At 52.3% G+C, this 14,160-nt stretch overlaps 1 protein-coding gene across 8 annotated transcripts in view; it reads left to right on the top strand.

Annotated features, from left to right (window-relative positions):
• Positions 1 to 14,160, top strand: part of KCNQ1 (potassium voltage-gated channel subfamily Q member 1) — a 320,398-nt gene that overhangs the window by 231,338 nt on the left and 74,900 nt on the right. For 6 of the 8 annotated variants that reach the window (XM_027579589.2, XM_027579586.2, XM_027579585.2 and 3 more), the window contains exon 12: positions 10,982 to 11,057. In XM_027579589.2, coding sequence (XP_027435390.1) covers positions 10,982 to 11,057 — 76 coding nt within the window. Of the gene's footprint in view, positions 1 to 10,981; positions 11,058 to 13,393; positions 13,531 to 14,160 lie in introns of all 8 variants that reach the window. The other 2 variants (XM_027579581.2, XM_027579582.2) reach the window with 1 other exon arrangement.

The raw sequence follows: 14,160 nt of genomic DNA, 5'->3' as shown, positions 1-14,160 counted from the left end.
AGGATTTGCATTTGTTTTCTGGTGTTGCTGCAACCAGTTACCTCAAACCTAGTGGCTTAAGGCAACCCACGCTGATGGTCTCTGGGTCCCACAGATCAGAAGTCGGACACGGTCTGACGGGTCTAAGAGGCATCGCAGGGCTGGTTCCTCCTGGCGGCCCTCACAGGAAAGCCGTCGCCGGGCCGAGCCCAGCTTTGGGGGCACGTACCGCCGTCAGCTCGCAGCCCCGTCCTCCTCCACAGGACGCTGCCACTGTCTGGCCACAGCTGCGAAAGCCTCTCCACTTCTAAGGATTCTAGCATCTCCTGAGCCCGGACGGAGAACGCGGAATAATCTGCCCATCTCACGGCGCTTACTCTTAATCCCATCTGTGGTCCCTTTTGCCTTATAAGGTAGCATTGTCACAGGTTCTAGGGTTAGGACATCTTTCAGAGAGCCTTTTTCTGCCTGCCACGGGAGCAGGTATTCCTCACACATAAAGTGACAAACTGCTGGGGGTGGGGCGCCTGGGGGGCTCAGTGGGTTAAGCGTCTGCCTTCGGCTCAGGTCATGATCTCAGGGTCCTGGGATCGAGTCCCATGTCGGGCTCCCTGCTCAGTGGGGAGTCTGCTTGTCCCTCTCCCACTGTGCTCTCTCTCTTTCTCTCTCAAGTGGATAAATAAAATCTTTAAAAAAAAAAAAAAGAAAGCAAAGAACTGGTAGGTAGGTAGGTAGGTAGAAACTATATAGACAACTTACATCTAACTCATCAAGAGCCCAAGTAGCAAAACAGAAAAAACAGCCCAGAGACGTGCTCAGCCTTCCCGGTGGAGGAAGCGCCTGGAGCCAGTTGGAGCCTGAAGGCCCTATTCACACTCATTTTGTTGGCCTGAGTGATGAAGGCTGATCATTGGGGGAGCAGCTGGGCTGTGGGGCACAGGGTCTCCCACACTGCTGGGGGCGTGCACGGCGAGACCACCACTTTGAGGGACGGTGTAGCATCACCTACCAAATTCGAATCCACACAGCCGATGACCCAGCGGTCGCGTGCCTGCCTGGGTGACACCAGAGGAAACGCCAGTCCGTGCCTAGCCCAAAAGGGTAGTCGAGTGTTGCCACGGTGCTCTCCGCGAGCCCAACGCCTGGCCTCCAGCCACGCACCTGTCGCAGGAGGAGCGCGAAGGAACTCGGAATATCCACACGACGGAGTGTTTTCCGTCATTCCCAACAAACGAACCAGAGTGATATAGAGCCGTGTGGCTCTTGGCAACATCATACCAAGGAAAAGCATAATGCGTCTTTATGAGGTCTAAGTCACTAAAATAAAAAATATATGCCTGGGAGGGGGACTACATGTAGATTTGATAAAATGACATCGACAGGAAAGCAAGAATGTGAGGAACACAGATTTGGGAGGATGGTCACCCAGGGTGCTGAGGCTGGAGGACGAATGAGTTGGGGGCCGTCAGGGTCTAGCTTTTATTTTGAGCGGTGGGTTCCTGGGGTTTTTTTATATTATTAAAAAACCACAACTAATTATGCAACAATGTATAAAAAAATGAAACACCACAACCAAGTGATAAGCCAAGCTGGTTCAACATTCAAAAATCAATTAATGGAATGCCGTCACATCAATAGGCTAAAGAAGGAAAATCATACCCTATCAAGTAATGGGAAAAAAGCGAAGCACAAAATCCAGCACCCACCCAGTCCTTGTCTCCGTAGGAGTGAGGGGTTCTCCTCTCTCAGGGCAGAGAGGAGGGGCTGTGTGGCACCACCGCCCCCACCCAAGACCCTGGCCCTCCGGCCTTCCCAAAGCCGGTCGGGGTGGCCAGATGGGTCCACCCTCCCCTTAGTAGGTGGGTCAGCTAAAGGTCTGGAGGACGGCACAGCCCAGGCAGGTGGGCACCCACCCTGCAGCCTCAGCACCTCGAGGGGACCGGGGCCCAGGGCTCTCCTGCAGGGGTCTCCAGGTCTGCATCCTGTCACCCGTCCCACCTGCCTGTTCCTGTGTCAGAGGCACCAGAAACAGGCATGAGGCCACCACCTTGCCAGGCCAGATGCAGCACAGAGAGAAGAGAAAACCCTCCTCAAACGGAGCCAGACAGACCTGTCCCTTACAGACCGAGGAATCCTTTGCCTCCAGCAGGGAGGCCGGCGGGCAGGGCTGTCCCCAGTGCAGGAGCCAGCCCAGAGTAGGCCTGAGCGGAGCTGGGCCAGACCCTGGCACCCCAGCCCCAGCTTTCTGCCGGCCTGGCTGGTGCTGCTTGGTCACAAAGGCCGTGACTTTGTTCTGCAGAGCTGGCCGAGGTGAGCAGCTTTAAGAAGCCGCTGGAGCGGTCACCGGCCACGGTCTTTTGTTTGAGTGAAGCAGGACCTGAGGAGCCCTGAGCATTCTCCCGGGACCCCAGGCCGTGGCCAGGCTGTGGCAGTCGCGGTCAGTGGGGGACCCTTCACGCAGAGGTGTCCGTAAAGCCTCAGCCCTCCACCTGCCCCCACGCCATTGCAGGTGATTGAAAAGAGTAAGGGACATGAGGCCAGGGTGACATCCCCTGCCGTCTCAGGCCTGGGTGAGGGCTTTGTGAGGCCAGCACCCGCCCCCCAGAGGGGGAATCTCTGCGACCCGGGGCCTCCCAGAGCCCGAGTCAGCTCCGCCTCCAAGCCCTGCTCGCAGGTGCGCGAGTGCGCAAGTGCGTATGTGAGTTTGTGCATAAGCTGCTGCCCCCTCCTGCACAGAAGTGTGCTATTAACACTTGACACGGCGCTGCGCTCGGAACAGAAGCTGGGGCCGGCCTCTGCGCCCGCCGCTCCGTGTCCCGCTGCCCCCGGGCTCACCCACTCTGTCCTGGGGAGCACCCACAGCACCTGGGGCAGAAAGCTAGGGAAGGCTGGGGCGTCCGATGGGCTCGTCTCAGGCGATACGGAGCCGGCCCCGCACCCGAGCCAGCATCACCCGCAGATCAGAGGGCCGCCCGGCACTGGGGGCTGGGTGGGGGGCGGGCGGGGACCCGGCTGCTGGTGGTCCCTCCCTCAGGCTCTGCCCGTCCCTGCCCAGGCTGTCCACACCGGAGCAGGCAGAACCCTGTGCCCAGGCAAGGCTAAGGTCCCCTCAGAGCCTGAAGGTCCCCCGGAGCTGCCCCACAGCCATCCTATCCCTGCTGTGCTGTCAGCACCTTGGCGGAACAGACATCGCCCGCCAACCCGGTTCCACAGCCCCCAGGCCCAGCACCCCCAGTCTGCTGGCCTTCCCTCCACCTGCTGGCTGGGAGCTCGGCCCCAGAGGCCTTCCAGCCTGGCCGTTTGGTTTGGGGCTGACCATGGGCCCTGCACCCTGTAGGGGCTGGAAGATGCCTGGGGAGGGGGGAGAAGGAAGGACAAAGGCTCTGCGTGCATCTGAGCCTCAGTCTTCACGAGGGCCCACACCTGAACGACCCTAAGAAGACGGCTTCTCCTTCTCCATGCATCCAGGAAGATTCCTCAGGCTTATCCATGCAGCACCCCAGCCTCCCTGGTGCAATGAGGCCTTCTATGGCCCCGGGGATCCCCCTTTTTGGAACTGGAGCCAACTGTGGGCCGGCTGATGGCTGCAGGCTGGCCAGCCTGACAGCTGGGGTGCAGCCAAGAGCTTCAGAGCCCCATCGCCCTCAGCTGGGTGTCCTCCCCTGCCCATGGGGTGCCACGCCCTCTCTGCTGAGGCCACAAGAACCGCCTGGATTTTATAGGGCCCCTTTCCCAGCTGGAACCCCATAGTGGCACAGAGGGTCTTGCCCGGAGACCAGGTACCCACCCGCAGGGGTTTACCAGCTAGCCCCAGTGGCCAGGGCGGGGTCCTCTGTGGGCGTCAGCGGCATGTTCTTTTATAGCACTGTACGATACTCCCTTACAGGAGCACACCGCCATCTGCTTCTCTGTGCTGCTGTAGACGTTTGTCTTTGAGTTTTATTTTCTGTGAGTAAAGCTGCTGTAAACATTCTGGTACTGCCTTTTGGCGGACAGGTGCACTGATTTCTCTGGGGTGTGTATCTGGAAAGACAGATGCTGCGCCCGGACATGGGCCCATCCAGGGCTACCGCCAGGCCTGGTGGTCACACCAGCCCACGCTCCCACCAGCAGCACAGGTGGGTCCGTTAGGCCCCATCGTCCCTAAAGCTCGACATCGTCGGTCTTTTTCATTCCGGCCACGGTAGCAAGTACGTGCAAGTGCTTCATTCTGGTTCTGATCAGCATTTCCTCGATGAGTAATGGTGTTGAGCACTGGTTCATGGGCATGTGGACATCCCTTGTTGGTGAGGTGCCCGTTCAAATCTTTGTTCTATTTTTTTTTTAATCATGTGGTCATTTCCTTATTGGTTTATAGGAATTCTAGATATATTCTGGATACAAGTCCTTTCCCAGAAAATGTCCTTTCCTAGCCTGTAAAGTGTCTGTTCATTCTCTTAATGATGTCTTTCGATGGAAAGAAACTCTTTACTTTAAGGAAGCCCCATTTGTCACATATTTCTCTTTTATAGTTAGTGCTTCTTGAGTTTTGTTAAATCGTGGCCTTTCCCAAGGTCACGGAGATGCTCTGCTGTTCTCTTCTCCAGGCTTGATTGCCTTTGCCTTCCTATAGGTCTCTGCCCTCACTGGAATTACTTTTGTAACTGGTGTGTAGCAGGGATCCATAGCTCATGTTTTTTTCATATGGATGTCCAATTTGTCCCAGGGCTATTTATTGAAAAGAACATTCTTTCCCCAGCGGACTGAAACAGTGCCTTGGTCATAAACCAGGTGACCACGCATATAAGCATTTTCACCTTTGGATGTTTCATTCTTTTCCGTTGAGGCGTTCATCAGTCTAATCTAGTGCCACCTTATTAATAGTGCAACCTAAGACCACCTCCAGTGATACCCGGTGTTCATCCCTGACGCTTGACAGTGAGCCTTGAACTCTGTTGTGTACATCCTCCAACTTTGTTCTTCAAAATCGTCTTGTCTGCTCTTGGTTCTTCACTTTTCCATAAATATTTTAGAATCAGCTTGAAATTCCCCCCCCCAAAAAAAATATTTAAAAAGAAAAGCATTCAGAGACTGATTGGAGTCACATTGAATCCATACCTCAAAATTGGCCCCTACAAATATTAAAACTTCCAACTCATAAACATTATATCCTGCATTAATTTAGGGCTTCTTTCCTTTTTTTTCACTAATGTTTGGTTCTTTCCTGTGTAGAGACCTTGCTCGTCTCCAGTAGATTTATTCTCAGGCATTTTATGGTTTTTGATGCTTCTGTTGTTGGCATCTTTTTGTTTTATTTCCTCATTGTTACTAACATACAGACCTACCAGTGATTTTTGTATGTTGTCTTTGAAACCGGTGTTCTTGCTAACTTCATTTATCAATCAAAGAGTTTAGCTGAAGATTCTGAAGATTTTTTTTTTTAACATCTATGATTACGTCATTTGCAAGTAACTGGTTTTATTTTTACCCTGTCCCGTGATTCTGTCTTTCATTTCCTTTTCCTTCCCTTGACGCACTAGCCGAGACTCTCAGGACGGCATCAGGTAGAAAGGGTGACCGTGGACAACCCTGCCTTGCTCCCTCTCTCAGAAAGAAGGTGTCCTAATATTTCACCATTGAGTGTGACGTTCACTCTACTGGGTCTCGTCTTGTTTTGTGTTTGTATTTGTTTTCTACATAATAGAGTTCCCTTCTATTCCTGCTTTCCTTAGAGTCGTGTTTCTAATTAGGAATGGCTCTTGAGTTTTATCAAATGTTTCTCTGCATCTTTTGCATTGATTATATGTTTCTCCTTAGACTTATTCTGTTGACTTTATTCTGTGATTATAGAACAAATATAATTTATTCTTAACTTATTCTGTGGCCAATTATGTGGGTTTATTTTCAGATGCTGACCCAGCCTTGGATAACTGAATTAAACTTCATCAATCACATGTCTTTATAGACAGCGCTGGGTTTAGTTTGTTGCTATTACGGGCAGGATATTTGCCTCTGTGTTTATGAGAGACATTGGCTGGTGATTTTTATTTCTTGAAATATCCTGTCCAGTTTTGATATAAAGGATATGCTGCTTCATAAAAATCCTCCAGAAGATTTATATAAAACTGGTATTAGTTCTTCCTTAAATGTTTAGAAGAATTCACTGGTAAAATCACCTAGACTTAAGGTTTTATTAGTTTGCTTTATGCAAAGATTATTAAAATTCCTAATTTAATTTATGTGATTATGGGAAATTTGGATTTTTTATTTCTTTTTGTGTCTGCTTTTATGTATTATGTTTAAGGAATTGACATATTTTAACTAAGCTATCAAAATTACTTTTGTACACAGTGTCCTCTGAATAGAGTTTTTAACTCCTGAGTCTGTAAAGATGTTCTGTTTTTGATGCCTGACATTGGTGATTTGCATCCCCTTACCCCCCAGTCACTTTTGCCAAAAGTTTCTCAATTTCATTAGTTTCTTCAGACAATCAAAATTTGGCTTTGTTGATGTTTTTAATGTAATGTTCATTTTTTATTTCATTGAGTTATACTGTGTATTATCTCTGTCTACTTTCTTTGAGTTTAATTTGTTATTTTTTTAACATCTTGAAAAAGAGTTTGGCCTCCCTCTTCTCTAATGTATACGTTTAAGGTCGTAGGTTTTCTCTAAGCACTTACTTTACTTCATGGTACCTCACCCACTTATTTAGCTGTGATAGGTGACCTTTTTATTATTATCCAATTTAAAGTACTTTCTGATTCTTACTAGATTTCTTCTTTGACCTTGGGTCATTTAGATTAATTTCTAAAACACTTAAGGATTTTCTAGTTATCTTTTTCTTATTGGTTTTTGTTTAATTTCACTGCAGTCAGAGAACATACAGATATGATTGAATTCCTTTGAAATTTGTTGGAACTTGCTTTTAAAGCCCGGTGTATAGTCTGTTCGGGTAAATGTTCCATGTGCACTTGGAAAGCTTATGTACTACTCTTCAGCTACTGAGACCGGTGCTCTGTAAACGTTGATTAGGTCAAGTTGCTACTCATGTCATCCAAATTCATCTCTCTGTTGACGGTTTGCCTGCTCTTCTATCAGCTACTGACGGAGGTATATTCAAATCTCCCACCGTGATTATTGCATGTTCTTTTTAACCTCTTAGTTCTGCCAGTTTTGCTTTATATATTTTAAAGTTATGTTTTTAGGTACATACAGATTTAGAATTGAGATCTTCTTACCAGGGTAACAGCTTTTTAAATTATGAAATATCCATCTTTGTCTCTGGTCATATTTAAAGTTTACTTTGTATGATACAGTTTACCTACACCAGCTCCCTTTGGCCTACACCATGATATATATTTTTCTATCATTTCGCTATCAACCTCTCTATGTCTTTATATTTGTATAAAGATTTATATATAGATTTATAAGCAACATCAAGTTGCCTTTTGAACCCTGTCTGATAGTGTTGGTCCTTTCACTGAAATGTCTTGTCCCCTTGTAGGGCATGTACTCCACTGCCTTACACTCCAGGTCTGTCTCATCACTTCTTCCTTATCTCCTTTCCTGCTTCTTCTGGATTAATCAAATATCGATACTATTTCATTTGTATTCTCTGTTAACTTGGCACTGTTACATAGTTCCATTATTCTATCAGTGGTTGACACACTGACTCATCAGGGTCGACCTCAGATCAGCACTTCTACCATTTCCCTACAGCCCGAGGTACTCACAGCTGTGTGACCCCATCCGTACCCTCTGCCTTTTATGCTATTTTTATCATGTGTTTCTGCTCTGCATATACAGATGCAGGTATGTATACAGTTTTTAAGTGCATGCAGATTTAGGGTTGATACCTTTCTCCCGAACTGACCATTGTTTAAAATTATGAAATATCCCTCTTTGTCTCTAGTAATGTTTAAACCTCATGAAGCATTACCATTTCAGTCAATACAAATTGAAACTTTCTCATAAATCTGTCCTTTTATGTGTTCTTAACTCCTTCCTGTATTCCCATGCTGCCTTCTGGGATCATTTTTCTCTGCCTGTCCCCTGAATCATTCTTCCAGTGCAGTTCTCCTAGCAGTGAATTCTCTTGGTTTTGGTTTCAGCTTCTTTTTTTTATTGTGGTAAAATATACATAACATAAAATATAGCATCTTAACCATTCTTTTGCACAGCTCAGGGGCACTGAGCACATTCACATGTTGTGCAGCTGTCCCCACCTTCTGTCTCCAGAACCTTTTCATCTTGTGAACCTGAAGCTCTGTCCCCACGAAACACCAACTCCCCGTCTGCCTCCCCAGCCCCTGGCTCCCACCACCCTGCTGTCTGTCCCTCTGAATCTGACTCCTCTAGGGATCTCATCTGAGTAGAATCCTACAGGATTTGCTTACTTCAATTTCTTCTTCATCCTTAAGTGTATACTTGATGGGTCTAGGATGCTAAGTTGATAGTAATTTTCCTTGAGCACTTTAAAGATGGCACCTGGCGGGGCGCCGGGGTGGCTCACTCTGTTAAGCATCTGCCTTCAGCTCAGGTCATGATCTCAGGGTCCTGGGATCGAGCCCCTCATCGGGCTCTCTGCTCAACAGAGAGGCTGCTTCTCCCTCTTCCTTTGCCCCTCCCCCTGCTCATGCTTTCTCTCTCTCTCACTCTCTATCTCAAATAAATAAGTAAAATCTTTAAAAAAGATGTCTCCTGGCTTTTATCGTTTCTGTTGAAAAGCCAGTCATCAGGATAATGTGTCATCGTCCCCATCCCCTTCTGCACTGCTTCTGTGACATTCCCCGTGCCTTTGGTCTCAGCAGTGTTACTCTGATAAGCCTGGGGATACAAAGAGCTGCTTGCATCTGCAGCCTGATGTCTTCCATCATTTTTGGAAAATTCTCAGCCACTCAGTCTCCCTTTTGCCTCCTTTCCTTCTGGGATTCCACGTGTGTAGGAATCCTATCTCCCACATCTTGCCTTTTTTCAGTATGTTTAATTCCATTTTGTCTCCATGCCCCCACCTGGCAATTCCCTTTCAGTTCACACGCATTCCTTTCTTGTGCATCTCCTCTGCTATCAAATTCATCTGCTACATTCTTAATTTCCAGTATAGTTCCTTTCTGTTCTAGAATTTCCATTTTATTATTTTTAATACAGATTTTATTTCTTGGGTGACATACTCCATCTATCTTCTTGAACCAATTAATCATGGTTATTTTAAAGTCTTTATCTAAAAGCTCTGAAGCAAACCACAGCCATCTGTTTGCTCGTGAGCCGGTGGGTCAGCATTTTGGGCTGCTCATCTGGGTGGTCTCCCCTGGGTTCATCCGAGCAGCAGCTCGGCAGGACCGGGTGGTCTCAGCTCTCCTGCACGTTGCTCTTCCAGCAGGCTGGCTCAGACACGTCCACGTGGCTGCAGCATTCTGACAGGACAACAGTGGGAGCTACGAGGGCTCTTGAGAACATGGTCCACTTCCGCCATGATCTGCACCCATCTTTGATCCACACCAGGCTGCCCTTGGGCCATAACTTTTTACATTCCTCCCAGCGAAAAATTCACTCACCCCTCCAGGACACCTCAGAGTATCCTCCAATTAATGACGGCATCATGGTCGAGGTCCAGCATCTTAGGATCTGCCATTTTTTTCCATCATCTGCCCAGTGCCTGGTCTCCAAACCAGCACCATATGTTTGAGGATCTTGATATGACTGGGTCCCATGTGGGGCTCCTAATTTCTTTATCTGCAATCTATCACCGCCTAGTAAACCACACCTAAATATGGTGGCTCAGGACCACAACTCGTTTTCTTGCTCACGATTCCGTGGGTCAGCAATTTGGGGTCAGCTCCGTGGGGAGGTTGTTGTGCTGGATTTGGGTGCGCGTTCATGCAGATACAGTCATCTGGAGGCCGACTGGGGCTGAATGGTCAGAGACGGCCTTACTCCCATGTCTGTTCCCTGATACTGACTCTTGACTGGCGTGCCTCTCCAGCCACCCAGCTCAGTCTGGTTCACGTGGCCACATTCCAAGAGCACATCAGTCATACACGGTGTGACTTCCCAGCATTCTTTTTGTCAGAGCAAGTGTCAATGTCAGCCCAAATTCAAGTAGTGAGAAAACCAACTCTATCTCCTGACAGAGGAGCTACAAGCATTTGGGCCACTGAATCTGCCACACCTCAAGATCTGTTTCTGTGGTCTATTTTTTCCCTTGGCTTTCAGGTTTTTCAGTATAAAAATATGTAAAGGCTCCATGATATTATCTCCCTACACATAATTTGGTTTTCCTCCAGCGTATAAAAGATGCAGGGCAGAGCACTGTTCCTGGCAGAGGGTTGGTCACATGCAGTCTTGGTGGCCAAAGCCCCAATGCCTCCATGTGGGTGTAGTTCCTTCCAGACTTTTTTCTATGCACGTCATCAGTCATGTTTCCTTTTTTGATGTTTCTAGAAAGATCTTTGTTTCTAGAAGGATCTAGGTTTCTAGAAGGCACTTGAGAGGGGAAACAATGCAACCTCCTGACAGAGTGACTCAGGTAGTAATTATCTGGCTAATTTGTCCTATAGCCCCTACATTTTCCAAGTGTGTGCCCATGTGTGGGGACATAGAATGTTCCAGCTGAAAGGGGCCTTGGGCGCATTCTGTTTGCACTCCCTCCCCATTATACTGGTGAGGAGCCTGAGGCCCAAGGGTGAAAAGAAGCTTCCGTGGTTCTTCTGTGCATCAGAGGCACAGCCCGTGTGAACCCAGGACACTGACTCCTGCACCATTTCCAAGCAACGGGCAAGGCAAGGGTCCCTCTGGGATCATCCTGCTAATTAAAAGTCTCCTGCCTCTGGCCTGCCCTCCTCCCCCACCAATATGGAGCCTTGAAGTCCTCCATCCCATGGGGTTGGACATTCTCCGTGTCTCTGGAAGGGCCCGGCCCGCATGCAGCAGGAGACACTTGGGAAGGCGCCAAGCGTCTGAAAGTGCTGGGCACGGGATGACGGTCACAGGGGGCCACTCACACCTCCTCCATTCCCCACCGCAGGCTGCGGGAGCACCACCGGGCCACCATCAAGGTCATTCGGCGCATGCAGTACTTTGTAGCCAAGAAGAAATTCCAGGTGAGTCCTACACTAAGCCCTTCTGCCCTGGGCCAGGTGCGGGAGCTCCTCTCCCACCCACGGCAAAGCCTACAAGGCCTCCATACCGTGCCACACCCTAGACCTGACCCTTCACTCACCAAATACCCTGAAACGACTTCATTGTTCGTCTCTAAGACAGCGCGCCCCTGGAAGGACCCTGCCCCGAGGTCCAGCCTAAAGCTGCATGCACGCAGAGCCTCAGGGACTCAGCCTTCTCTCCCCTAATAGACTGGCAGATGGTTCGGGAGTGACAAAGAGGGCACCAAGCCTGCCCCACATCACCTGGGCAGAAAGTGGGGTCCCCTCGACTCCAGAGCCCTGTCCCCTGGAGTCAATGCTCCTGGCGCTGTTCTCCCCCTACCCCCAATGGGAGTCAGGAGAACAGAAGGGTAGCCTGGCCCTGCCTGTGCCCCAGGGGGTGGCCCCCCCTTTACAGGGAGAGGGAAGGGCTCCTCCATTGGTGGGGCTGGAGCCGGAGGGTTGCCCTTCCCCATCCCCTTCCCTCTAGGGCCAGGTCTTCTGCAGCCGCCCCTTGGAGCCCTTGGAGCCGAAGGGCCCCAGAGAAAGCCAGCTGGTAGCAGGCTCAGCTCCTTCCTTCTGCTGTGGGGACAGTCCTTGGTCTGAGGAGGTCCCTGGCTCAGCCTTCACCCTGAGAGCATGTGGAATTCAGAAATGGGGACCCTCAGGGGCGTCCATTCTCCTTCCAGAAGGCCTGGCCACCGTGCTCCTCCCTCTGACAAGTGCCGTGTGCAGCCCTCGGGGCTCAGCAGCTGGCCACCGTCTCAGGGGTGGCTCGCACACACAGTCCCTCGGTGGTACTCTGCTGCCCGCCCGCCTGATGCCTCCGGGCAGGGAGGCCATTCACCGCCAAACTGGGACAAATTGTGCCAAGGGTCCCACGAGGGCCTGGGACTTCTCATTGCCCAAACACATGAGGCACAGTAAATGCCACTCTTGGCTGGCCCCCGGAGGTCCCCCTGATGGTATCCTGGGGAAGACATGATGGCCCCAGAGATCTAGAGTATCTGAAGTCCATGGCCTGCCTTCTCAGAGGCAGAGGGGCAGCTTGGAAGGGCAGGGAGCTGAAGGGGCACTGGAAGAGGAGGGGCCCACCTCCTGGCAGCACCAGCACCTTCCTGGTGGGGAAGGGGCTGCAAGAAGCCCCTGCAGGGGTCCACTCTGGGCAGCATGGGGGAGGCCCTGGGAAGGGCCAGGATGTAGTACCCTCACTGGCCAGCAGCCTAGCCGTGACAACTAAAACCCCAGACATCAACCTGGTAGAGCAGGGGGCGGGACTCAGGAGGGGGGTCAGTGGGGAATCTTCTAGAATGGGGATGGCCCCTACCCGAGAAGCCAGGCCACTGAGGCTCCAGAGCAGGGCCCTGCAAGGCAGCCTAGAACCCACTGCCCGAGGCGCAGCGGGAACTGGGGGGCTGTGCCAGGGTGGGCAGTGGGCTTGCCGGGTTTAGGGGCACCCAGCACAGCAGGCAGAAACTTGAGGCTTCTGGCAGGCCCAGTTCAGGGGTCACGTGGGCAGCTTCCAGCTCAGGACAGAGTTTGTCCTTGGCAGATGGGCACCCACCATGGCTGGAGCTGACTTGGGGAGCACCCTGGCCCCGAAATGCGGGCAAGGAAACTGCCCGTGGGCATCAGCAGGGGCCCCGTACTTCCTTCCAGGCTGGGAGTCCCCTTTCCTGCTGCCGGACACAGGCCAGGGCCCTGCAAGTGATCCCCAGAGGCAGGCCGGGCAACCCTACCTTCCCTACTTTCTGCCCCACCCTGTGCCCAGGACCCTTGGGGCCCCTGAAAAAAGCAGGTGGGGCCCTTTGAATGGAGACGCTCCTGAGAGCCTCCCTGTTTGCCCTGGTGGGGTACAGAGGCTCTCGAGCAAAGCGGGGGCCTGGGGCGGCCTCAGCCTCACCAGCTGGCCCTTGTTGCCACAGGGAGGAGGGACCCACGGGGGGAGCGGCCGTGGCGGGGGGCGCCTGGCAGTGAGGAGCTCTGCGGGCTGCAGGGCAGCCTCCACCCCAGGCCCAGCTGTCAGGGATGTCTTCCCTTCCCCCATAGCAGCCTGTTTGTCTGTCTGCATGCACCCCGCCCCCGCCCCCGGCCTCAGGGGCTGCAGACGTGGCGGGTGGCCCTCCGCCCCCCACCCCCGCCCCCCTGCCTCACTGCCTGGCCGATAAGTGCCCGGCGGGCCGCCCCTGTGTCTGGCCGGAGGAGCCAGAGGCTCTTAGCCCTTCCAGTTTGCCTTGAACTCCCATGTCCACCATCGGTCCCTCTGGACAGCCCTGCATTATCTCGGCTCATCTCAGGCTCCTGCTGCTGCCGCCAGAGGAAATGAGCTCTGGAGAGAACGAGCGGAGATGGTTTCTCCAGCGGGGCCCCAGGCCGCCCCTGACAGAGGCCTCCAGGAGTGCGGACCAGACCCGGGGGGACTAGCGGCTCCAAGATAAGTCTCAGGGCGCCTGGGGCCCCGCCGGGACATGGGTCCTGGGGGTCAGCCAGGCAGCACTGACCCTTCTGTGGCCTGGGCTCTGAGCCCCCCTGCCCCCCAGAGCCGAGTCCAGCCGCCAACCCTCTCCTGCGGACACACCCTCGGGCACGTGCTCATACTCTCCCCCCGTCTCTCTCACGCTCTCTCTCGGGCCTTCCCAGAGACACACATGTGCATCACACAAGCTCCTGACACACTCAGGTGCCCACATTCACCTACAGGCAACGGCCCACGCTCTCCAGCCTGTCTGGGGGCCCAGCCCAGCGCTGTGCTCCACCCCGCCCCAGGCCAGGCCCGCACCCCCAGAGCTCTGAACGCAGCCCGCGCCCTGGCCCAGACCTCGCTGGCGTGCCTGCAAGAGCCTCAGGCCTCACAGGGCCCTGTGGCCCTCAGGAGGCTGACTGTCATGACCCAGGGCCACCTTCTGCGTGCGCACTGAGGAGGCCCACAGACTCTTACAAAGGGAGGGGCGGGGCTCAGCACCCCATCTTACAGAAGGGGGCGGGGCTCAGCATCCCATCTTACGGAAGGGGGGGCGGGGCTCAGCACCCCATCTTACGGAAGGGGGGCGGGGCTCAGCACCCC

The sequence above is a fragment of the Zalophus californianus genome, chromosome 11 (assembly GCF_009762305.2).
Source record: "Zalophus californianus isolate mZalCal1 chromosome 11, mZalCal1.pri.v2, whole genome shotgun sequence".
Taxonomy (NCBI): Eukaryota; Metazoa; Chordata; class Mammalia; order Carnivora; family Otariidae; genus Zalophus; species Zalophus californianus.
This window is presented reverse-complemented; position numbering and strand designations above follow the sequence as displayed.